The following is a 25,769-nucleotide window of genomic DNA, read 5'->3' as shown; positions in this document are numbered from 1 at the left end:
AGTTCTTCTCCTTTTTTGATTACTTTTTTGAAATGTTTGTTTAGCAATATTCTTCATAGCTTGCTTACAACATCTTGAGTCACTTATAGTTGATCTCGTGCGCTACTCTTTTTCCATTCATGCATTTACAAATATTTTCCATTATTTGTTTAAGTAGCAGCAATATTTATCTGTTATAATAGTCAAGAGATTGACTCCTCCTCAAGCGCAAAGATATATTTTCCTTGACCATTTGTGTCCAAGTTTATATATATTTATCTATTATTTTTATACATGTTTACATTTATTTAGATTTTTAGATTATTATTATACATTATTATTATTATACAAGATTTTTATAGCGCTGACAGTTTGCGCAGAGCTTTACAATATGTGGGAAGACAATACAGTTACAATGCAATTCAATACAGGAGGAATTAGAGGGCCCTGCTCGTTAGAGCTTACATTCTAGATCCCTTTGCATTATACTCTTGAAGAAGCTGGTAGATACTGATTTTTAGATCTCTTTGCATTATACTCTTGAAGAAGCGGATAGAGTTCCGCGAAACGCGTCAGATTGCCAAGTGATTTATATTCATCATGTCTATATCAATCATGTATTTATTTCTTATATATATATTATCATGTAATTGTATTATGTATTTACTGTATCTATCATGAATTGTTATATGTCAGTTCTCAAATACATATATATTTTTATTTCATTCAGGAATTGTTTTTTTTTGCATTTATTTTCGCTGTATTGATCCTTTTCTCCAACCAACTTGTTAACGTATGTACTGTATATATCTACTTTGGTAAAGTGGTTGGCCTCACTAAAAGTCCCATGACCTCCTTTAATTATTTTTTTGTATACATATTTAGGGATGGAGACCCCCCCCCCCCCACTGTGGTTCCTCCGGGTCACTAAACTATTTTTAGATTAAATAAAAATCAATCAATTGAAATCTGATAATAATAAATAGATGCAAAACCAATACTAAATCAATATCAAATAAATTAATATAAAGTCAATTTGTCTCAATGTGCAAAAATTATCCGTAGTGCTGAGGATCAATTCATCATATGTGCAAAATCATAAATATAAATAAATAAAAACCAATAAATCGTATCAATAGATTTATTTATTTTATGTATTTATTTAAATTTATGATTTTGCACATATGATGAATTGATCCCCAGCACTACGGATAATTTTTGTATTTTTGCATGTTTGCACATCGAGACTATTGGTCTTTATATGTATTTATTTGATATTGATTTAGTATTGGTTTTGTATCTATTTATTATCAGGTTTCAATTGATTGATATTTATTTTTTTGTATGATTTTTTTTTCAAGGCACATTTGAGCGCACGTTTGTTTACACACATCACATACAGAATCATATGTTAATTTGTCTTTAGGCAGCACCACCATACCTTTTTTCTTTTTAAAAAATACATTTTAGTAGAGGTGCAACGAATGGAAATTTTGGTGCCGAAACTGAAAATTCAGAATGCAGTTTGATGAAACCGAAAATGACACAGCCGAAACTGGGCTCTGCCCCGCCCCTCCCTCCTCAATGGCTGTGACTGACAGCAGCAGGTGCCAATGGTTCCCCGCCGCTGCCTCTAAGCCAATGAGGAAGGAGAGAGCTGCTGCTCTTGTGCACATCACTGTAGTAAATCAACCATATTAAAGTGATTGTAAAGGCAGAAGGGTAGAAGGTATTTTTTACGTTAATTCATTTTCTGCATTAAGGTAAAAAACCTTCTACATGCAAGCCCCCCCCCCCTAAATTTATACCTGAGCCTGATCTTGATCCAGTGATGTGCACGAGAGCAGCAGCTCTCTTGGCTCTCTTCCTCCTCATTGGCTCAGAGACAGCAGTGGGCAACCATTAGCCCCTGCTGCTGCTGTCAGTCACAGCCAGTGAGGAGGGAGGCGGCGAGACCAAGCCCAGCTTTGTGTGCCAATAGACACACAAAGTGTGGCTCGGGATCAAGCCTGCATAAGTGCCCCCCATAGCAATAGGCTTGCTTTGGAGTCACTCGGCAGGGGGGAGGAGCCAGGAGTGCCAGCGGGGGAACCGAGAAGAGGAGGATCAAGGCTGCTTTCTGCAAAACCAACTGCACAGAGCAGGTAAGTAGCATGTTTGGTATTTTAATTAAAAAAATAATTGAAGCCATTACAATCCTATGAAGTGCATTTGACTAACTAATTGTTTCTCTCTACACAGTGCTCAGTGGTATTTGCTCCAATGACTGTCCCCAGCAAGTTAAGGTAGGTACTTTTGGAATTATATTGACACCCTGGCTAAACAAATGTCTGAGTACAAGAACAATGTGCCTTCTAATCTGAATTTGGATGTGCTTTGTGAAATTCTTCCAGATCTGTGCAGTAATTTGTTTCTGTGTAGGAGCTTCCTGTAATAAAGACCACTCAGTGCTGCTCTCTCTCCTTGTGCAGGGTGACTGGTCTTGTCTCCACCCCTCTGGTGGTTTTCTGCAGGCAGGAGTGGTGGGTGGAGCCTGCTGGGCCCCTCCCACAGCTCTGCTCTCTGAACAGGCTATGTACAGCACAGTGATGATGTCACTGCTGCTTTTACAAGGCAATATCTGGGCTTATAAAGGCATTTAGTGCACAACGAAAGTATATCATTGGGGCTATTAACCTCCCTGGCGGTCTGATTATGTCCGGATTTCTGTGCTAAAAGCGGTACATTGTTTTGCATGGAAATCTGTTGTTTTATATTTTAAAACTCACCTTCCCCTGTGATCCCCCGCCGTCCTCCCCCGCCATCCTTCCCCCGCCATCCTCCCGCTCTGTGCTCGGCCGATGCCGGCACCTGTCTTCCGGTTCCCTTCCCTGCAAGCTTTGCGACGCAGGGGGGTAGAACCGTTGGCAATTTCAAAAATGTAAATACACCAAATGAGATGATAGAAAGCTGCGATCCTAACTGATTACACTGCATCATCCCATTTCACCACAGGATTTCACCTGGTGACAGTGCCCTGCCTGTGCTTTTCCAGTTCTTTGTGCCTGGAAAATAGAGAACGACCATGGCGTCCAAAAAGCGTTCTTTTTGCGCAAAAGCGCTTTTGGACGAACTGGAAAACAGCGACAGCGAAACTGATTTACTCGAAGAACTGAGCGATAGCGATTCATGGGAAAATTCGTCATCAGGTACATCTTTCCTGTAGTTAGTAAACGCAATAACTTTTGCGCAAAGCAATCAAAATACGCTTATTGCGTTTTTTTTTTTTTTTACCAAAAATATGTAGTAGAAAACAAATTGGCTTAAAATGTTAAAAAATTTTGATTTTTACTTTTTTTTGAGAATTTCATATAAAAGAATGTGACAAATATTGTTATTTTTTCAAAATTCTCGCACTATTTTTGTTTATAGCGCAAAAAATAAAAATCGCACAGGTGATCAAATACCACCAAAAGAAAGCTCTATTTGTGGGGGAAAAAAGGACGTCAATTTTATTTGGGTACAGCGTCGCACGACCGCGCAATTTTTCCGTTAAAGTCATCCAGTGCCGAATCGCAAAATATGGCCTGGTCATTGAGTAGCCAAATCCTCCGGGGCTAAAGTGGTTAACAGACCAAAATGGAGCAAATAAGAGAAGTTCATTGCTATGGCTTACATACTGCACTAGATTGGGTTTATGCGTCATTTTTAACACTTGCCTGGAGTCCCATTTAACAAGATTCATATTTAAAATTCATTTTTATTTTCATGTTCTATAATAGCCTGATGTTTTTTTTTTTTCTTACTTACTCATTATCCTCATTAGCAGATATGATTATGCTCATGGAATAAAGTTTCTGCTCTTTTATTGTGCGTTTGTTTTACAGCTCTGTGGGACGTAACGTGCGCGGTTTTTATTATTGTGCCTTGCCTTGTTTAATATTTATACCGCGCTTATGCGGCCACGTTCTCTCCATAAAGGTGGCGAAGCTCCCGTTATTTCCAGCCAGAGACCCATTGTTATTCACTGGCATGGTCTCTTAGGTATTTTTTATTTCTTCTCAGCAGCCCAATGCAGTTTGTTTAATATGAAAAGAATGTAAATGTTATTAAAGAAGCAGGAGACCTTCTAAAAACCATTTCTATGTGCAAAAAAAATGAAAAGAGAAGTATGGGTTTCTGTTTTTTTGTTGTTGATTTATACTTCCCTAGCTGGATGCCGCATCCGTCCCCCGGTGCCTCAACACTGAGAAGCGAGCGATCAAACATCGCCGATCGCTCCGTTCTGACAGCTCCCCAAACAGAGGGCTGCTTACTGTTATGCCTCGTACACACATACACGCGAAAAAAATCGCTTTAGAATTGATTACGCGATAATCTCATCATTCGTACACAGCATTCGACAGCCAATCACGACATTTCGTCCAACAAAATCCGAAGGGACAAACACGAAAACTTTTGTTGTACGATAGTCTAGCGAATGACAGTCGTTTAACCGCTTTTGGACCGCCCACCGCAGAAATCCTGCGGCAGGCTGGCCCTCCTGCACGAACCACCGTAAGTATACGTCGGTCGCGCGCCTGCATCTAGGGGGGTGAGTGCACGTGTGCACTCGGCAGTGGGGACTCTGATGCACGGGGCTAGCGGCTTCCGATTGCCGTCTAACACTCGCGATTGCTCCCCGCTGAGAGAGAAGAACAGTCAGCTGTTGTAAACACAGCTGACTGTTCTTCTGCCTGGAATGATCACAGAGTGTCTGTGATCCTTCTATATAGGAACACAGGTCTCTATGGTCATTCCATAAGCTCCGCCCCCCTACAGTTAGAAACACGCCCCTAGGTACACATTTAAACCCTTGATCACCCACAGTGTTAACCCCTTCCCTGCCAGTGTCATTATTACAGTAACAGTGCATATGTATAGCACTGATTACTGTAGTAATGTCACTGGTCCCCCCAAAAGTGTCAAAAATGTCAGTCAGGGGTCCGATCTGTCCGCCGCAATGTCACAGTCCCGCTACAAATTGCAGATCGCCGCCATTACTAGTAAAAAATAAATAAATAAAAATGACATAAATCTTTTCGCTAGTTTGTAGATGCGATAACTTTTGCGCAAACCAATCAAAATAAGCTTATTGGGATTTTTTTTTTTTTTTAAACCAAAAATGTGTAGCAGAAAACAAATTGGCCTAAAATGTTAAAAAATGTTTAATTTTTTACTTTTATTTTTTGGGGGGGGGGGGGGAATGTTATATAGCAGAATGTGAAAAATATTGTTTTTTTTTTTGTTTTTTTTGTTTTTTCAGAATTGTCGCTCTATTTTTGTTTATAGCGCAAAAAATAATAAAAATCGCAGAGGTGATCAAATACCACCAAAAGAAAGCTCTATTTGTAGGAAAAAAAGGACATTAATTTTATTTGGGTACGGCGTCGCACGACCGCGCAATTGTCAGTTAAAATAACGCAGTGCCGAGTCCAGAAGTGGTTAATCAGTAAAGTAAGCGTCCGCTAAAAATCGATAGACAAAGACCGCGCATGATCAGAAACACGAAAATAAACCAGAAAAAGCCCGGCTGCCATTGTTTTTGTTTTGTACTATCCGATACGTAGCCACGCAACCAGGAAGCTTCTGCAGAATCATACGGAAAAAAAAAAATCGTACGTTTAGTAGCATTGTTGAATTCGATTCTAGTATCGTGCAACAAAATGCGAATGATAAGTCGTCTGATTATCTGATCGTGTGTATGAGGCATTAGTCACCGCTCTCTGCTCTGCCCTCCTCCTCGCTCACTGGAGCGCTGGGCTGTGGAGGGGGGAGAGAGGCCGGCTCAGACTCTCAGCGGCTCGAAAACTTTTTTTTATTTTTTTTTTATTACAAGCCGTGTCACCAAGGTCTACTTGCAAAGCAAAGCTGCTGAATGATTGATTTTCCTGACAGCATGGATCCCAAAACCCTCACCACAGTTCAATCCTGGCCTGCGTCCTTTTGAAGTTTTCTTTCCAGCTTTCTTCTCCATTCACAAATATATTCAGCTTGATAAATGGCGGTAAACTGAATAGGAAGCCCGGCTTTTTTGACCTGCATTTGTTAATTGGGACTTTCAAAAAAAAAAAAAAAATATATATATATATATATATATATATATATATATATATATATATATATATATATAATTAAGTATTTAGTCACATTTCTAGTAAATAGACAAAAAAGGAATTTAAGTTTAACCACTTCCTTACCGCTGGTCGTCATATGACGTTCTGGGCTTAAAGTGAGGAAATCTTAATGACGGGTGCAGCTGCAGGCATCATTCAGATATAATTTTTTTCAGCCGGCGATTCCCTTCACCATAATAACAATCATAGCCCCATCATTGGTATCACTGAGAGGAATAGTGCCCCATCATTGGTGTCAGTGGGAGGAATAGTGCCCCATCATTGGTGTCAGTGGGAGGAATAGTGCCCCATCATTGGTGTCAGTGGGAGGAATAGTGCCCCATCATTGGTGTCAGTGGGAGGAATAGTGCCCCATCATTGGTGTCAGTGGGAGGAATAGTGCCCCATTATTGGTGTCAGTGGGAGGAATAGTGCCCCATTATTCGTGTCAGTGGGAGGAATAGTGCCCCATCATTGGTGTCAGTGGTAGGAATAGTGCCCCATCATTGGTGTCAGTGGGAGGAATAGTGCCCCATCATTGGTGTCAGTGGGAGGAATAGTGCCCCATCATTGGTGTCAGTGGGAGGAATAGTGCCCCATCATTGGTGTCAGTGGGAGGAATAGTGCCCCATCATTGATGTCAGTGGGAAGAATAGTGCCCCACCCTTGGTGTCAGTGAGGGAAATAGTGCCCCATCATTGGTGTCAGTGGGAAGAATAGTGCCCCACCCTTGGTGTCAGTGAGGGAAATAGTGCCGCATCATTGGTGTCAGTGGGAAGAATAGTGCCCCACCCTTGGTGTCAGTGAGGGAAATAGTGCCCCATCATTGGTGTCAGTGGGAAGAATAGTGCCCCATCATTGGTGTCAGTGGGAGGAATAGTGCCCCATCATTGGTGTCAGTGGGAGGAAATAGTGCCCCATCATTGGTGTCAGTGGGAAGAATAGTGCCCCATCATTGGTGTCAGTGAAAGGAATGGTGACCCTTTATTGGTGTCAGTGGGAGAAATAGTGCCCCATCATTGGTGTCAGTGGGAAGAATAGTACCCCATCATTGGTGTCAGTGGGAAGAATAGTGCCCCATCATTGGTGTCAGTGAAAGGAATAGTGACCCTTTATTGGTGTCAGTGGGAGAAATAGTGCCCCATCATTGGTATCAGTGGGAGGAATTGTTCCCCATCATTGGTGTCAATGAGAGGAATAGTGCCCATCCTTGGTGCAAGTGGGAGGAATAGTTCCCCATCATTGGTATCAGTGGGAGGAATAGTGCCCCATCATTGGTGTCAGTGGGAGGAATAGTGCCCCATCATTGGTGTCAGTGGGAGGAAATAGTGCCGCATCATTGGTGTCAGTGGGAAGAATAGTGCCCCATCATTGGTGTCAGTGAGAGGAATAATGCCCCATCCTTGGTGTCACTGAGAGGAATAATGCCCCACCCTTGGTGTCAGTGAGGGAAATAGTGCCCCATCATTGGTGTCAGTGGGAAGAATAGTGCCCCATCATTGGTGTCAGTGAAACGAATGGTGACCCTTTATTGGTGTCAGTGGGAGAAATAGTGCCCCATCATTGGTGTCAGTGGGAAGAATAGTGCCCCATCATTGGTGTCAGTGAAAGGAATAGTGACCCTTTATTGGTGTCAGTGGGAGAAATAGTGCCCCATCATTGGTATCAGTGGGAGGAATAGTGCCCCATCATTGGTGTCAATGAGAGGAATAGTGCCCATCCTTGGTGCAAGTGGGAGGAATAGTTCCCCATCATTGGTATCAGTGGGAGGAATAGTTCCCCATCATTGGTATCAGTGGGAGGAATAGTGCCCCATCATTGGTGTCAGTGGGAGGAATAGTGCCCCAAGGGCTGAATAAAGACAAGCAAAGGGCCACAGTTTAGAGACCACTGCCCTAGACAAAAAGGAGCAGTTGACCCATGCAGTGTGGGCACAGCCTGGAGTTGGGCCTTAATTCTTTAAAGGCTTGTTCACACTTAAGTGTTTCATCGCAGTTCAGTAATGTACATGCGTTACCATGCATTGTGTTAGGACAACCCCCTCTCAGTACAACACAATTGATAAAAAACATGCGTGACTCATTTTTTTTTTAAGAATGAAGAGCACCACAATGAATATACTATCAGTATGTATGTTGTGGTGTGCTGCTTTGGTACAATGCTTTGGGGTGCCATTCACAATACAAATAGCAGTGCACATAGTGCAGGCGTTTTGTCCCGTCTTGTGGCGTCCCTGAGTCTTATCATCCACATCCTTCTCCCCTTCATAGTATAAAGGCTGTGCACGGCATACAGCTCATAGTAGTTAATAGGTTTGTATTAGTGAGTCAGGCCGGTTTTCATCCATCCAAACCCACATTAGCTTTCCAGCCTCCCAGAAATGAATGTCTATCTCCCTCGTCGTCCGCTGAAAAGATCAGCAAGTTGGTGTCCTTCAAGCCACGAAAGGTCAAGTTGTTTTCTTCCCGCTCCCATTAATGATAAATATCTGGCTGTACAGAGTATTAGGCTGCCAAAACAGAAGATGTTATTAACATGAACTTCGCTGCCTCTGCGCAAAGCGATGAACGGCGGGCTCCATCGAGTCGTCTCTGGCCGCGTATTGTGCACGTCCATCAAACCCCGCACTCCTCCATCATTTCTCCCATTATTTGCATTGCTGGATGTTGAAAAGCTTATTTTCTGCACCATTGAAAGATGAATCATCCCAATTCCACCCCCCTCCTCTGTATTCTGACCTCGGCTGTCCGTCCGTCCGCATCTCACAAACATACTTCCACTGGATTGGTTCACTGAGCTTCACCTGGAACATGCTGGATTTATCAAAGAGGAGCAGGCCATACATTATACAATTTCCTTTAGATTTACCTCCACTATGTACTTTACTATGTAGTCCAAGGGCCCACCTGATTGCATACAAATTGAAAGTGTTTAGGTTTGACCTCATATTATATGGTTTTGGTAAATCTAAAGAAAAATTGTACAAGAAAATTGTATAATGTATGGCCAGCCTAAGTTAGAGGGTCATTCCATTCTAAACGGATTCTTTTATTGGGGACTTTTATCAGAGCTCTACAATTATTTCTTCGCTTGGCACCCTTGCTTTGCCCATTGTGAGCGTCTGCAATCCTAATAGTGCAAAAGTGGACATAACTTTTATTTTATTACCTTACAGAGGTCCTTCAAATTTCACATGTTGGTAGAGTAACTCTTCCTATATAGTAACCCTTCCTCTATAGTAACTCTTCCTCTATAGTAACTCTTCCTCTATAGTAACCCTTCCTCTGTAGTAACTCTTCCTCTGTAGTAACTCTTCCTCTATAGTAACTTTTCCTCTGTAGAATCTCTTCCTCTGTAGTAACTTTTCCTCTGTAGTAACTCTTCCTCTGTAGAATCTCTTCCTCTGTAGTAACTCTTCCTCTGTAGAATCTCTTCCTCTGTAGTATCTCTTCCTCTGTAGTATCTCTTCCTCTGTAGTAACTCTTCCTCTGTAGTAACTCTTCCTCTATAGTAACTCTTCCTCTATAGTAACCCTTCCTCTATAGTAACTCTTCCTCTGTAGTAACTTTTCCTCTGTAGAATCTCTTCCTCTGTAGTAACTTTTCCTCTGTAGTAACTCTTCCACTGTAGAATCTCTTCCTCTGTAGTAACTCTTCCTCTGTAGAATCTCTTCCTCTGTAGTATCTCTTCCTCTGTAGTATCTCTTCCTCTGTAGTAACTCTGCCTCTGTAGTAACTCTTCCTCGGTAGTAACTTTTCCTCGGTAGTAACTCTTCCTCTATAGTAACTCTTCCTCTATAGTAACTCTTCCTCTATAGTAACTCTTCCTCTATTGTAACTCTTCCTCTATAGTAACTCTTCCTCTGTAGTAACTCTTCCTCTATAGTAACTCCTCCTCTATAGTAACTCTTCCTCTATAATAACTCTTCCTCTGTAGAATCTCTTCCTCTGTAGTAACTTTTCCTCTGTAGTATCTCTTCCTCTGTAGTAACTTTTCCTCTGTAGCATCTCTTCCTCTGTAGTAACTCTTCCTCTGTAGTAACTCTGCCTCTGTAGTAACTCTTCCTCGGTAGTAACTTTTCCTCGGTAGTAACTTTTCCTCGGTAGTAACTCTTCCTCTATAGTAACTCTTCCTCTGTAGTAACTCTTCATCTATAGTAACTCTTCCTCTATAGTAACTTTTCCTCTGTAGAATCTCTTCCTCTGTAGTAACTTTTCCTCTGTAGTATCTCTTCCTCTGTAGTAACTCTTCCTCTGTAGTAACTCTTCCTCTGTAGTAACTCTTCCTCTGTAGTATCTCTTCCTCTGTAGTAACTCTTCCTCTGTAGTAACTCTTCCTCTGTAGTATCTCTTCCTCTGTAGTAACTCTTCCTCTGTAGTAACTCTGCCTCTGTAGTAACTCTTCCTCGGTAGTAACTTTTCCTCGGTAGTAACTCTTCCTCTATAGTAACTCTTCCTCTGTAGTAACTCTTCCTCTATAGTAACTCCTCCTCTATAGTAACTCTTCCTCTATAGTAACTCTTCCTCTGTAGAATCTCTTCCTCTGTAGTAACTTTTCCTCTGTAGTATTTCTTCCTCTGTAGTAACTCTTCCTCTATAGTAACTCATCCTCTGTAGTAACTCTTCCTCTGTAGTAACTCTTCCTCTGTAGTAACTCTTCCTCTATAGTAACTCTTCCTCTATAGTAACTCTTCCTCTATAGTAACTCTTCCTCTATAGTAATTCTTCCTCTGTAGTATCTCTTCCTCTATAGTAACTCTTCCTCTCTAGTAACTCTTGATGCGTTTTGTGGTCCATAGACCTAGGCATTGCTTCAAGTGCAGTCAAAATTGTTGTAAAATCGCACAGCTTTTAGGTCGCACAGTGTAAAAGGGGCCTAAGCCGGCCATACATTGGTAGATTTTTGTGTGAACATTTTTACTGTAATTCTTCATACATTCAATGAATTGTAAAAAAATTACTTGTTTGCTTTTAACATTGGATTTTGTAATGAATGGACTTTCCCGAATGAAAACCACATTCACTGTTAGAAATTCATTCATTCGAGAAATAATTTCCATCGCGCTCCTTTCTTGTCACATACCAACAACATTGCACTTTCTATTCACACACTACCTCAGAGGTAGGTTGGCGGCAGCTCAAACCACAATTTTCTCTTTTATTGGCACTCCATTGCGCTGGTATTCTCACACCCCCGTTTTTATGGTCCACTGTTGTTCCCGCCCACTGCGATAGCCACAAAAGCTTGTTCTTAGGTGAACATAATCTATTAATAATAAAAGTGCTCAAGTGCAATAAATATATAAAATATAAATATATAAAAAATATGTGAAAATATATAATAAAATATTTTATATGTTATAAATATAAAAAAATATATATTTTATTTTATAAATATGAAATATATATATATATATATATATATATATATATATATATATATATATATATATATATATATATATATATATAATATATATGTATATAAATATAAAATAATAAAATGTATATTTTTATAATTTTTATATATTTATATATAATATATAAATATATATAATATATATTTATATAAAATAAAATATATTTTATACTTTGATCATTTTTATATTTTTATATATTTATATAATATATATATATATATATACATAAATATAAAATAAAATATAAATATATAAAAAATATGTGAAAATATTAAAAATTTAAAAATGAATGGCACAACATAAGGCATCGCGGTACATGCGCTTCTTCTGTAACTAAACACATATTTTACCATGGCGCACTAATGTGAAGGAGATCTTGGGGTTCTCATCATATCATCAGATCACATTGTGATTACACATTATATGGTGGTGCCCTTTAATTTATTTAATATATTTCTTGTATGTATATTTTTGTAACAACTTTCTCTTATTTTAGCCTTTCGGTGTTAACCAGCCCGGCCCCTACATTATGTACATGACGGTGGACGCCAACGGTTATCTGAAGAATGCATCTGGTAAGGAGACATGTTTTCTTAGTTCATTTGCTGTAAAGTGTTTCCTTCAGTAATGTGTTACAAAGATGTAGAAATCACTAATGGCCAATCAGGTATAAGCTTTCATGCTTAGTCCTTGTCACTGTAATATTATATAGTAATGTTATATATATATATATATATATATATATATATATATATATAGATATAGATAGATATGGATTTTTTTTTTTATGAAATCATAACTATTATTATTAATGTCATACAAAGTGCTAAGGTGCAGGAATCCCCAACGACCAATCAGATACAAGCTTGTATGCTTACAAAGAAAAAAAAAAAAACAATAACCGCCATGTATTCCCTTTTACACTGCGCTCCCCGAAGCTTTGATTTCACAACTACAATAAGCCGTGCAGAAATTGTGACTGTGGTATCTGAAGGCCAAAGTCGAAGAAAATAGGATTACGGGAAAAAAAAAAAAGAGAGCCTTTCTTGAGCTACTCCACTTCGCCGATTATAAACCGTCAAACCATAACTTCCATTCCCGGCGCCGCCTTTATCTCGGCTCTCACACAGCGCCACTAGAAGATTGTATTTTAGATTGGAGGAGAGTGGACGGGGACGCCAGAAATCAAGATTTAACCTTTCAGGCCACCTCCTGCGCGGCTCTCCGCAGAACCCCGGGAGTCTGAAGGGGTTAAAGGTGACTAGTGCTGTATAATTTCACTTAATCCCTTTGCACACGCCTTAATCCTCCCCGGCTCTCCAAGACTATCTGTAAAGGGATGAAGAGAGACACAGATTGGCAGGTCCTGCTCGCAGCGGCTTGCCAGGGTCCCCCGTCGCTTTCTGATAAGATGAACACAACGTAGATAGACGCATCTGAGCTTAAAGGGAAACTCTTGTTTTTTTTACTATTTATTATTACGCATGAATTTTACTCAGAAGCTAAATTCACACCATTCAGCTGCAACCAGCCATGTGATTCCCTGCGTTGCATAGGGGGCAGCCCCTTAATTTCCATGGGATGCCCTACACAAGAGAAACGCAGAAAAGAAGTCCCTGGTCCTTTTCCAAAAACGCAGCGTGCGAGTTAGCAGATGGCACTGCTGGGGGTCTGCTAAAGGACCGAGCATTTCTGTGCGCAATTTTTCTATCGTTCATCGACAGACGCAGCTCCATATCTTCTTTAGACCATTGGGTTATGCTCCCCCAATCAGGAGTAGGACACTAAGCAGGAAAAAGCTTTACCACGCCTATGGGGGCGGTCCCTGCAGGCATAACCCCACACACTCTGTTACAGCAGCCAGTTTGTTTCTGCCTAGTTTAGGAATAGGACCTAGTTCCCTGCTGGGACTTCGGTCTTAGCTATTAATAGGGAAATTTTTTATTTTGTGATTTTTTTATTTTCACTAGCTAGATATTCTGGAGACCTACAAGCAGGGGCAGATTGGCAACTTCAGCCCAGGGGGCAAGTACAAACCAGAGGCCCATGGTGCAGTGACCCAGCCCTCCTCCCACTCTCCCTCTTCCTTGCCTCCATTCCAGGCTGAAGCTCCACTCCAGGTACTCCCTACTCACTGGCCGAACTCGGGGCTGGTCGGGGAAGGAGAGTCTCCAGTGGTACATGGAATCGGCCTCTGCTCAGACAGTTTACACCATCCATGCTTGGGGGGGGGGGCCGCACTCTGTCCTTGTCTTTATCCCGCATTCAGTAGGTCAATGGTGGGGAATTTTTACTTCTCTTAACCAGGAATTCGATAGGCATGTCTGTGGCAGAAGCGGTGCAGCCTTTTTACGGGGCATCAGAGCGGTTTCATACTGGATATTCTAGATCAGGGATCCTCAAACTATGGCCGGTGTGGTTTCGGACTGGATATTCTAGATCAGGCATCCTCAAACTACGGGCCTCCAGTTATTGCGGACTACACATTGGGGACTGGTCTGAGGTGGTAAGTGGGGTCCCCCAAGGCTCAGTCCTGGGACCAACCTTGTTCAATTTATTCATAAGCATTGAGGACGGGATCAGTAGTTCTATATCAGCTTTTGCAGATGACACAAAATTGGCCAGGGCAATAACTGCACAGCATGAAGCAGTTATCCTACAGAATGACCTGGACAAAATAACGGAGTGGGCAACGACATGGCAAATGAGGTTTAAAGTGGAGAAGTGTAAGGTTTTGCACTTGGGAACTAAAAACATAAAAGCACAATACACGTTAGGGGGGAAACCTTTGGGGGACTCAAAAATGGGGAAAGATCTGGGAGTAGAGGATAGACTAGGCAATAGCATGCAATGTCAAGCGGCAGCTGCCAAAGCTAGCAGAATTTTAGCATGCATAAAGACAGGGATGTATATCAGAGATAAAACCATAATCCTTCCACTTTATAAAACTCTGGTCTGACCTCATCTGGAGTATCTTGTCCAGTTCTGGTTGCCGGTCCTCAGGAGGGATGTGTTGGAGTTGGAGAGAGTCCAGAGAAGGGCAACTAAACTAATTAGGGGATTGGAGGACCTTAATTATGAAGAGCGTCTGCAATCACTTGATTTATTCTCCCTGGAGAAGAGACGCCTGAGAGGGGACATGATAGCAATTTATAAATGTCTCAATGGTGATCTCCGCATAGAAAATAAGCTATTCAATCGGAAGGATTGCACGAGGACTAGAGGATATACAATGCGATTAGAGGAGAAGCGTTTTAACCTCAGGCGACGCTGGGGATTCTTTACTGTTAGGGCTACAAGATTGTGGAATTCTCTACCACAAGAGGTGGTTTCTGCAGGAAGTATGGTGGCTTTCAAAAGACTCTTAGATGTACATCTCAAGGATCAGAACATTCAGGGGTATGAGAGATGATTACTGCCACATACACCTACACAGGTTAAATTAGATGAACTATTGTCTTTATTCAACCTCACCTACTATGTAACTATGTAACATCTCATGAGGCATTGTAAAGCTCTGAGATTCACAGACATGACTAGGCATGATCGGAATTGTAGTTCCTGAACAACTGGAGGGCCATGGTTTGAAGACCCCTGTTCTAGATCCTTATGGTCTCCCAGCCTGGACAACGAGCGTGAGTCCAGAACTAGGCCTCGCCACGATTTTGCACACATTCCCAACACACAGTAGGTGTGAACCTAGCCTTAAAGGGTCACTAAACCCACATCATAAAATTCATCAGTAAATGGTGTATTCCATGCTGTTCATACTCACTATGAGATTCCTTTTCTGTATTCTACAAAAACCTGGTTGATCCTGCTGCTCTCTATCCCCCCCTTCTGTCCATTGTCCCAATTCAGCTAGGGATTTTGCAGCTGTGGTGGCAACTCTGCACATGCTCATTTTTCAGTGGGTTTCTATGCTGAGCATTTCCTCCCCATCACATCTGAGCAGCCCATGTGACTACAGAGTCACACATGTGGGCGTATACACAGTGGTAAATGACAGCCCACTCCCTCCCTCCATCCCTCCTCCATGCCCAGTAACCAACTAAACACAGTGGGGGGGGGATATTACATGTAGATCAATGGAGGCTTCACTTCCCTCTTATTCTAAGACACAGACTGGAGGGGCGTGACACAGCCGGTGACTGGCAGAAATCCTCCCGCCCAATGTTTTTGCCCAAAAAAAAAAAAATATTTGATTTTAAATATATATTTGTATGTCAATTTACAACAGTTTATTGATATTAATTATTTATTTTTACTCTGTATTTCTAAGACAGTTTTTTTTTTAAACATGTGACCAGCAGCAGAGGACTAGAAGCTTCTCCTGCTTATATTTCCATGCAGACAGGCTGGGAGAGAGCTGGGTCTTGTGACAGCTCTGTGTATCGATTAGGAAAAATGCACTTCAATTTTTTTTTAATTAAAATATTTACAGCGCCATCATCCACATACAGAAAAAGAAGGGAATGTAAATTAAACAGTGTGTATTTAGTATCACTTTAATGCAGTTCTAAATCCAAAAATATCATATATTGCCGCTTACCAAGCCGTAGATGTGGTGGCTGCATTCCTTTTATTTTTTTTATTTTAGGATTCTTCTTTTTCACTGGAGTAACAGACTTCCTGTCCTAAGGTGACAATACTCACTCACTGTACCTATGGGGGAGCAGTGTTGTCACTCTGGTTGTTTTCCTGAATTTTTCTACAAGCACCTCCCCCTTTCTTCATCTCCATTACAGAAGGGGCATGGGAACTTGTAGTTTACAGAAAATAAATCAGAAGAAGCATAACCTTATTTTAGCTCACTGGAGGTGACAAGGACATTGCATTTCTGGCAGGATCGACCCATATATTCTGTACTCACAGGCGGAGTGCATTTGATATCACTCCACCTGTGACTCAGACTGTCACGACTGACCGAGAGAGGAGGCATCAGCTCTGCACCATGCTTGCTCCAGCCTGTGTCTCGAGCCTGCATTTCCCACCAGCAGTACCAGCCAGCAGCAGTACCAGTCAGCAGTACCCACCGCAGTACCCATAGCAATACCATCCAGCAGTACCCACAGCAGTATCCACCAGCAGTACCAGCCAGCAGCACCCACAGAAGTACCCGCCAGCATTACCCACAGCAGTATCAGCCAGCAGTACGCACAGCAGTACAAGCCAGCAGTACCAGCCAGCATTTCCCACCAGCAGTACCAGCCAGCAGTACCCATAGCATCACCTGCCAGCAGTACCAGCCAGCAGTACAGTATCAGCAGTTCTCAAGGTTGTGGAATAGTTTTAACCCCAAATGTGCAGCTCAGTTTACATTCCTGCACACTCCCTTGTGTACTGAGATGACTGCACTCCTGCTCGTGCATGAAAGTGACATCATCCCCTGCTGGACAATGAAGACAGCCAAAGACCCGCACCCAGAAGATCCCAAGGAGATGATGTTGGCATCAGCGAGGGACCTCGTAGGTGTCAGACTGTTGGAGCATAGGGAGTGTGCCTGGATGACTATACTCCTGTGTGGTAGTGATGTAATTCCGAGCTGGCCAATCAGGAAAGCCGAAGACCTGCACCCAGAAGAAGCTAGGAAGAAGATGTTGGCGCTGGCGAGGAACTACGTGGTTGTCTGATCATTGGAGCATAGGGAGCGTGCTCAGATGACCTGCACATGCACGGGAGTGATTTCATCTCATGCTGGCCAAATAAGAAAGCTAAAGACCACCAGCACCCATAAGAAGCAGGAGAGATGATGTTGGCACTAGTGAGGAACCTTATAGGTGTCAGATCATTGGCGCATAGGGAGTGTGCCGTGCTGGCCAAGCAAGAAAGCCAGAGACCAGCACCCACAAGAAATTAGGGACAAGATGCCAGCTAGGAACAACATGAGCACCAGACTGTTGACTACACTCCTTCAAATGCATGATAGTGATGTCATCCTGTGCTAGGCAAGCAAGACCAGCAGCCTGAAGAAGCCATGGAGAAGATGTTGGCGCCTGCGTAGAACCACATACCATAAGTGTTGGAGCATAGGGAGTGTGTCGGGAAGATTACACTTCTTCAAATTCGTGGGAGTGATGTCATTCTGCACTGGCCAAGTAAGAAAGCAGAAGACCAGCACCCAGAGGAAGCCAGTGAGAAAATGTTAGCGCCGGCATGGAACCACTTGGGTGTTAGATCGTTGAAGTATAGGGAGACTGTCGGGATGAGTACACTCCTGTTTGGGAGTGATGTCCTTCCGGGCCAGCCAAGCAGGAAAGCCAAAGACCAGCATTCAGGTGAAGCTAGGGACAAGATTCCAGCGAGGAGCCACGTAGGTGTCGGATCATTGGAGCATAGGGAGTGTGCGGGGACGATTACACTCCTGCGCATGCGCGGGAGTGATGTCATCTCACACTGGCCAAGCAAGAAAGTGGAAGACCAGCACCCAAAGGAAGCCAGGGAGAAGATGTTGGCGCCAGCGATTAACCACAAGTGTTAGATTGTTGGAGCATAGGGAGTGCGCCAGGATGACTACACTCCTGCACATGTGTGGAAGTGATGTCATCCTGTGCTGGCCAGGCAAGAAAGCCAAAGGCCAGCACCAAGAAGCCCGGGAGAAGATGTGGGTGTCAGATCTTTGGAGTATAGGGAGTGTGCTGGGAGGACTACACTCCTGCTCATGCTTGGGAGTGATGTCATCCCGGGCCAGCCAAGCAAGAAAGCCAAAGACCTGCACCCAGGAGAAGCTAGGGACAAGATGACAGCGAGGAACCACGTAAGTGTCTGATCATTGGAGCATAGGGAGTGTGCTGGGAGGACTACACTCCTGTACATGTGTGGAAGTGATGTCATACTGCACTAACTAGGCATGAAAGCCCAAGGCCAGCACCAAGAAGAAGCCTGGGAGAAGATGTTGGCGCCGGCGAGGAACCAACGTGGGTGTCAGATCTTTGGAGTATAGGGAGTGTGGTGGGAGGACTACACTCCTGCTCATGCTTGGGAGTGATGTCATCCCGGGCCGGCCAAGCGAGAAAGCCAAAGACCAGCACCCAGGAGAAGCTAGGGACAAGATGCCAACGAGGAACCATGTGAGTGTCTGATCGTTGGAGCATAGGGAGTGTGCTGGGAGGACTACACTCCTGTACATGCGCAGCAGTGATGTCATCCAGCACTCACAAGAAGCCATGGAGAAGATGTTGGCACCAGCGAGAAGCCACATGCACATCAGACTGTTGGAGCATAGGGATTGAGCCAATATGACTATACTCGCATTGCAGGAGTCCTATCATCCCACACTGGCCAAGTAAGAAAACCAAAGACCAGCACCCAGAAGATGCTGGTTGGGTGACCATTGGCACATAGGTGAGTATTTGTGCCTTTAGTATCACTTTAAGAATAGAGAAAGACATTCACTTTCCCTTTCTGTTCCTCTTCCCATTAAAAAGCCGATTCCATGATCCCCCGTCTATTTCCGCGGGTTGTAATTGTAGAATTATTATTAATCTGTAAAAAGCTTTTTGTTTTATGTGAATCCTTCGGTTTGGAATGCACAGATATAATATCCTCCTCCTTCAAGCCGCACGTTTTTTGGCCGCTTCCCAAGATCGGCGCTGGTAACAAGGCAATTATAGGACAGCCAATGAAATTATCCAGGCGGGTGTCCTAACCCCGTGTACATGTAGCCAGGAGAGTGGTGGCGTGCGGTGCGGGGCCGCATTAGCCATCTGCTGCAAATAATCATTTGTCAGACTGTAGCGGGGCCGCCAGGTTTGCTGTACTCTGCCTGTTCTAGGTGGACTCTGCTCAGCCGTGTCATAGAAATACATGCAGAGGACACGGCCTGCTTTAATAAAGCTTATGGCTAATATCATAGCCTGATCCTACAAGGGAGCTTATTATAGGACAGCCAGGGCTACTTACCTTCCACATACCTCCCTGTCCATACTAGTGACTTAAAGGGTGCGTCCACCCAGTTGGGGGCTGACAATGAGTTCAGCCAAACTGCTCCCGCAAGGACCCCACAATAGTTTGTTTTATTAACCACTACTGGACCGGAAGGATTTGCCCCCTTAATGACCAGGCCATATTTTGCGATTCGTCACTGCGTTATTTTAACTGACAACTGCGCAGTCGTGCGACGCTGTACCCAAATAAAATTGACGTCCTTTTTTCCCCACAAATAGAACTTTCTTTTGGTGGTATTTGATCACCTCTGCGATTTTTATTTTTTGCGCTATAAACAAAAAAAGAGCGACAATTCTGAAATTTAAAAAAAAAAACGCAGTATTTTTCACTTTCTGCTATATAACATTCCCAACAAAAAAAATTTAAAAATCTAAATTTTTCATCCTTTTAGGCCAATTTGTATTCTGCTACATATTTTTGGTAAAAAAAAAAAAAAAAAAAAAAACCCAATAAGCTTTCTTTTGGTGGTATTTGGTCACCTGTGCAATTTTTATTTTATTTTTTTGCGCTATAAACAAAAAAAGAGCGACAATTCTGGGAAAAAAAAAACAATAGTTTTCACTTTCTGCTATCTAACATTCCCAAAAAAAAAATTTAAAAATCTAAATTTTTCATCCTTTTAGGCCAATTTGTATTCTGCTACATATTTTTGGTAAAAAAAAAACCCCAATAAGCTTTCTTTTGGTGGTATTTGATCACCTGTGCGATTTTTATTTTATTTTTTGCGCTATAAACAAAAAAAGAGCGACAATTCTGAAATTTAAAAAAAAAACGCAGTATTTTTCACTTTCTGCTATATAACATTCCCAACAAAAAAAATTTAAAAATCTAAATTTTTCATCCTTTTAGGCCAATTTGTATTCTGCTACATATTTTTGGTAAAAAAAAAACCCAATAAGCTTTCTTTTGGTGGTATTTGATCACCTGTGCGATTTTTATTTTATTTTTTTGCGCTATAAACAAAAAAAGAGCGACGATTCTGAAAATATAATAAATATTTTTCACTTTCTGCTATATAACATTCCCAACAAAAAAAATGTAAAAATTAAATTTTTTTCATCCTTTTAGGCCAATTTGTATTCTGCTACATATTTTTGGTAAAAAAAAACCCCAATAAGCTTTCTTTTGGTGGTATTTGATCACCTGTGCGATTTTTATTTTATTTTTTGCGCTATAAACAAAAAAAGAGCGACAATTCTGAAATTTAAAAAAAAACGCAGTATTTTTCACTTTCTGCTATATAACATTCCCAACAAAAAAAATTTAAAAATCTAAATTTTTCATCCTTTTAGGCCAATTTGTATTCTGCTACATATTTTTGGTAAACAAAAAAAAAAAAAAAAAAACCCAATAAGCTTTCTTTTGGTGGTATTTGATCACCTGTGCGATTTTTATTTTATTTTTTGCGCTATAAATAAAAAAAGAGCGACGATTCTGAAAAAAAAAAAAAAACAATATTTTTCACTTTCTGCTATATAACATTCCCAACAAAAAAAATTTAAAAATCAAATTTTTTTCATCCTTTCAGGTCAATTTGTATACTGCTATAAATTTTTGGTAAAAAAAACTCGCAATAGGCGTATTTTGATTGGTTTGCGCAAAAGTTATCACGTCTACAAACTAGGGGAGAGATTTGTAATTTTTATTTCTTTTTTTACTATTATGGCGGCGATCTGCGATTTTTTGCGGGACTGCGACATTGCGGCGGACAGATCGAACCCCTAACTGACATTTTTGACACTTTTGGGGGGACCAGTGATATCACTACAGTTATCAGTGTTAAAAATATGCACTGTTACTGTACTAATGACACTGGCAGGGAAGGGGTTAACCCAGGGGCGATCAAAGGGTTAAGTGTGAGCCTAGGGGGTGCTTTCTAACTGTGGGGGGATGGGCTTGTAAAGTTAACACAGAGACCTGCGATCCTGAATAGTAGGAACACAGGAGCTCTGTGCTGATAGCATAGAGAACAACGGTCTGCCGTGTTTACAACAGCAGACCGCCGTTCTCTCTTCACAGGGAGCGATCGCCAGCAGATCAAGCGGTATTAAACCTAAAACCAAAAATGTAATATATTGCAGCTTACCAATCATTAGATCTGATGGCTGCATTAGTTTTCTTTTTTTTTTCCCCCGTTGTTTTCACCTGATGAGTTCGCCAGTAACACGCCTCCTGTATTAGAGCGTCCCCACTCTGGATGAAGGAGCACAGGGGGCACCTTTGGACAGCAGCATTGTCAGTCTGGGGGAAGGGGAGTGTTAGATGGACTAGCAGATTTGGATACACTAACACATTTAAACCAAAATCCAGCTAATACTTTAAATGCAGTTACAGCAAACAGCTTTTTTTTTTTTTTTTTTTTTTTTTTTCCTTTTGGGATAAAGGTTTTACATGTATAAATAAAATCTGATCATTGTAAGCACCCCTGTCAGTGTTAAAGTGGTTCCAAAGGCAGAAGGTTTTTTTTTTTTTTATCTTAATGCATTCTTTCTACTCTGTAAAAACCTTTTGTGTGTAGCAGCCTCCCCAATACTTACCTTAGTCCCATTTCGATCCAGCTATGTCTCACAACAGCATCAGCTGTCCGTGACTCTCCCTCCTCATTGGCTGCTATTGGCTCCTGCTGCTGTCAGTCAAAGTCAGTGAGTCTATCAGGAGAGAGAGGGGGCGGTGCCAAGCCACTGCTCCGTGTCTGAATGGACACAAAGCAGCGGCTCGGCTCGGGCACTCAGCTGGAGGGAGGGGCCAGCAAGGGACCTTAGAAGAGGAGGATCCGGGCTGCTCTGTGCAAAACCAACTGCACAGAGGAGGTAAGTGTAACATTTTTGTTATTTTTAAACAAAAAAAAAACAGACTTTAATATCACTTTAAATGGTTTATCTCGTCCTGTAACTAATAAATTCTGCTGGAGAGCTTGTTCTTTTGAAAAACAACAGACTTACTGGCCAGATCACCGGGTGAAAATAGAAGGAAGAAAGTCTTAAAAAAAAAAAAAAAACGAATGCAGCCATCACATCTAAGAATTGGAAAGCTGTGATATAATAAATGTTGATAACCACATTAATTATGGGACATAGGAAGATCTCACTGTTGGAGTATCCAAGACATAACAGTGGCCAGTGGCCGACTCCCCTATAATAAACATATCGTCATGAGTGGACCCTTTAAAAAATATAAATAGGTCAAATACTGTATTCCTGTGTCATTTGAACCTTTATGAATATAATAGATGTTTTTATTGTGCTTTGAGCAATTGTCTTGCACAAAGGAGAGAAGACAAACCGTTGTCACGCCATTGCCATTTATCTTGCTTTTAAGAGCTGCGGCTGACCATAAAATGTGAGTTATTGGCAATTAAATTCAGCGCCGATTAAAATACGGCCATTATTCGATAGCCTTTAGTTGCGCCATCTGTAAATCTTTTATTGGCGATCTGAATTCCTATCAACAAGTCCTTTATTCACGCTGTGCTGAATGAGATCTGTGGAGGAGTGGAATGGGGGAGTGCTGTGACACCGTGGTCAGAAATAAGGCCATGCAAGGCCGGGGACTTAGAGGGAAAAACTGACGGGGATCCAACCATGTGGAGTTATTAACCACTTTACCACCGGAGGATTTTCCTGCTAAAAGACCAGGGTTTTTTTTTGCGATTTTTTACTGCGTGAATTTAACGGACAATTGCGCGGTCGTGCGACGCTGTACCTAAACGAATTTGACGTCCTTTTTTTCCCACAAACAGAGCTTTCTTTTGGTGGTATTTGATCACCTGTGCGATTTTTTGATCATGCGCTATAAACAAAAAAAGAGCGTAATTTTTGCAAAAATAACAATATTTTTCACTTTTTTTTATATGAAATTCCCCCCAAAAAAAATGTAAAAATCAAAATTTTTTTAACATTTTCGGCCAATTTGTTTTACGCTACCAATGTTTGGTAAAAAAAATCGCAAAAAGCGTATTTTGATTGGTTTGCGCAAAAGTTATCGCGTTTACTAACAAAGGGAAAGATTTTTGTCATTTTTGGTGTTTTTTTTTTTAACGAGTAATGGCGGCGATCTGCGATTTTTTTTTTTTGCGGAACTGCGACATTGCGGCGGACAGATCGGACCCTTGACTGACATTTTTGACACTTATGGGGGTACCAGTGACATTACTGCAGTAATCAGTGCTATATATATGCACTGTTACTGTAAAAATGACACTGGCAGGGAAGGGGTTAACTGTATTGGAGAGGGAGGGGTTAAGTGTGTCCTAGGGGCGTGCTTCTAACTGTAGTGGGACATTCCTATTGGTGTAAAAAAAAAGATCAACGGTTCTACATAGTAGAACCGTTTGACCTTCATTTTTACACAGGGAGAACTGACAGGCGGCTTGTTTACATAAGCCGCTCTGTCTTTCTCCCGCTGTACCGGCGATCGTAGTGTGACCGGCGGACATCGGGTCCGCCAGTCACACTCCCGCACTCCTCCGTGAACGAGCCGAGGCGGGCGCGCGCTCGCCCGCTATTGGCTCTAGAAGGAGTGACAGGCGAGTGACGTAGATCTACGTTACTCTGCCTGGCCGGGGCCGACTGCCGCAGTAAATATACTGTGCGCAGTCGGCAAGTGGTTAAGCAGAACTCCAATTTGGATTTTTTTTTTTTACTTCTCTTTTCTGCGGAGGGGTTCTGACCTTTTCATGCATTATAGCTCCTTGTCCTGCATGCTGGGCTTCCCTCCAGCAATAGGCTTGTGGCAATGCCATCTTAAGCGCATTAAAGGGCCCCGGGTAATGCAGTGCACTGGGGCTCTGCCTACACAATCACCCACCAGAATAAAAATGCAAATTATAGATAAGGCGATATTTATTGGTACAGCAGTGCCAGGCTAATGACAGCTTCCAAGTTCGGCGACTGGGTCCGGAGAACACACACACAGACGGGAGTCAGACTCCACTGTCCTGTGTGTGGCTGTTCCCGTGGAGGCGGACAGGCATTCCTGCAGTTGTGGGCTCCCCCTCCACGGCCCAAGTGGCCTGACAGCAGTAGCAGGGTCGACAGGCACTTGCCACCTGCTAAGATCGGCGGTGGGATGCACACGGGAATCGGGACTAATGCTTGGCTGGTGCTGGGTTTCTGGGCAGGTGGGGCCCCCGGGCAACTTCCCAGTGTGCCCATTCGGTAAGATGGCCCTGGCTTGTGGGAGCTTCCAGCTGCGTGACTGGGAACCTCAGCAGCCTCTTGCTGGCATTGATCCTGCTGGGGCATGTACACAGCCATTAATGTCTAAATCACTGGCAACAAAAGTGAGTACACCCCTAATTAAAAATGTACAAATTGGGCCCAACTAGCCATTTTCCCTCCCCGGTGTCATGTGACTCCTTAGTGTTACAAGGTCACAGGTGTGAATGGGGAGCAGGTGTGTTAAATTTGGTATTATCGCTTTCACTCTCTCATACTGGTCACTGGAAGTTCAACATGGCACCTGATGGCAAAGAATTGTCTGAGGATCTGAAAAAATGTTGTTGCTCTACATAAAGATGGTCAAGGCTATAAGAAGATTGCCAAGACCCTGAAACTGAGCTGCAGCACAGTGGCCAAGACCATACAGCGGTTTAACAGGACAGGTTCCACTCAGAACATAATGCGATTAGAGGAGAAGCGTTTTAACCTCAGGCAACGTGGGGGGTTCTTTACTGTTAGGGCTACAAGATTGTGGAATTCTCTACCACAAGAGGTGGTTTCTGCGGGAAGTATGGTGGCTTTTAAAAGACTCTTAGATGTTCATCTCAAGGATCAGAACATTCAGGGCTATGTGAGATGTTTACAGCCACACACACCTACACAGGTTGAACTGGATGGACTATTGTCTTTATTCAACCTCACCTACTATGTAACTATGTATTTAACAGGCCTCGCCATGGTCGAACAAAGAAGTTGAGTGCACGTGCTCAGCGTCATATCCAGAGGTTGTCTTTGGGAAATAGACGTTGATGAGTGCTGCCAACATTGCTGCAGAGGTTGAAGGGGTGGGGGGTCAGCCTGTCAGTCCTCAGGCCATACACCGCACACTGCATCCAATTGGTCTGCATGGCTTTTGTCCCAAAATGAAGCCTCTTCTAAAGATGATGCAAAAAAAAGCCCGCAAACAGTTTGCTGAAGACAAGCAGACTAAGGACATGGATTACTGGAACCGTGTCCTGTGGTCTGAGGAGACCAAGATAAACTTATTTAGTTCAGATGGTGTCAAGCATGTGTGTGGTGGCAATCAGGTAAGGAGTACAAAGACAAGTGTGTCTTGACTACAGTCAAGAA

The 25,769-nt window shown here is 42.3% G+C and overlaps 1 protein-coding gene across 1 annotated transcript in view; it reads left to right on the top strand.

Annotated features, from left to right (window-relative positions):
- The window catches only part of ITFG1 (integrin alpha FG-GAP repeat containing 1), a gene marked incomplete at its 5' end in the record, with an annotated part of 371,997 nt that overhangs the window by 284,092 nt on the left and 62,136 nt on the right, over window positions 1–25,769 (top strand). The window contains 2 exons of the mRNA XM_082269956.1: window positions 2,221–2,264; window positions 12,029–12,107. Coding sequence (XP_082126082.1) covers window positions 2,221–2,264; window positions 12,029–12,107 — 123 coding nt within the window. The remainder of the gene's footprint in view (window positions 1–2,220; window positions 2,265–12,028; window positions 12,108–25,769) is intronic.

Source organism: Pelophylax lessonae (genome assembly GCF_965119305.1).
Source record: "Pelophylax lessonae genome assembly, chromosome: 10".
Taxonomy (NCBI): Eukaryota; Metazoa; Chordata; class Amphibia; order Anura; family Ranidae; genus Pelophylax; species Pelophylax lessonae.
This window is presented reverse-complemented; position numbering and strand designations above follow the sequence as displayed.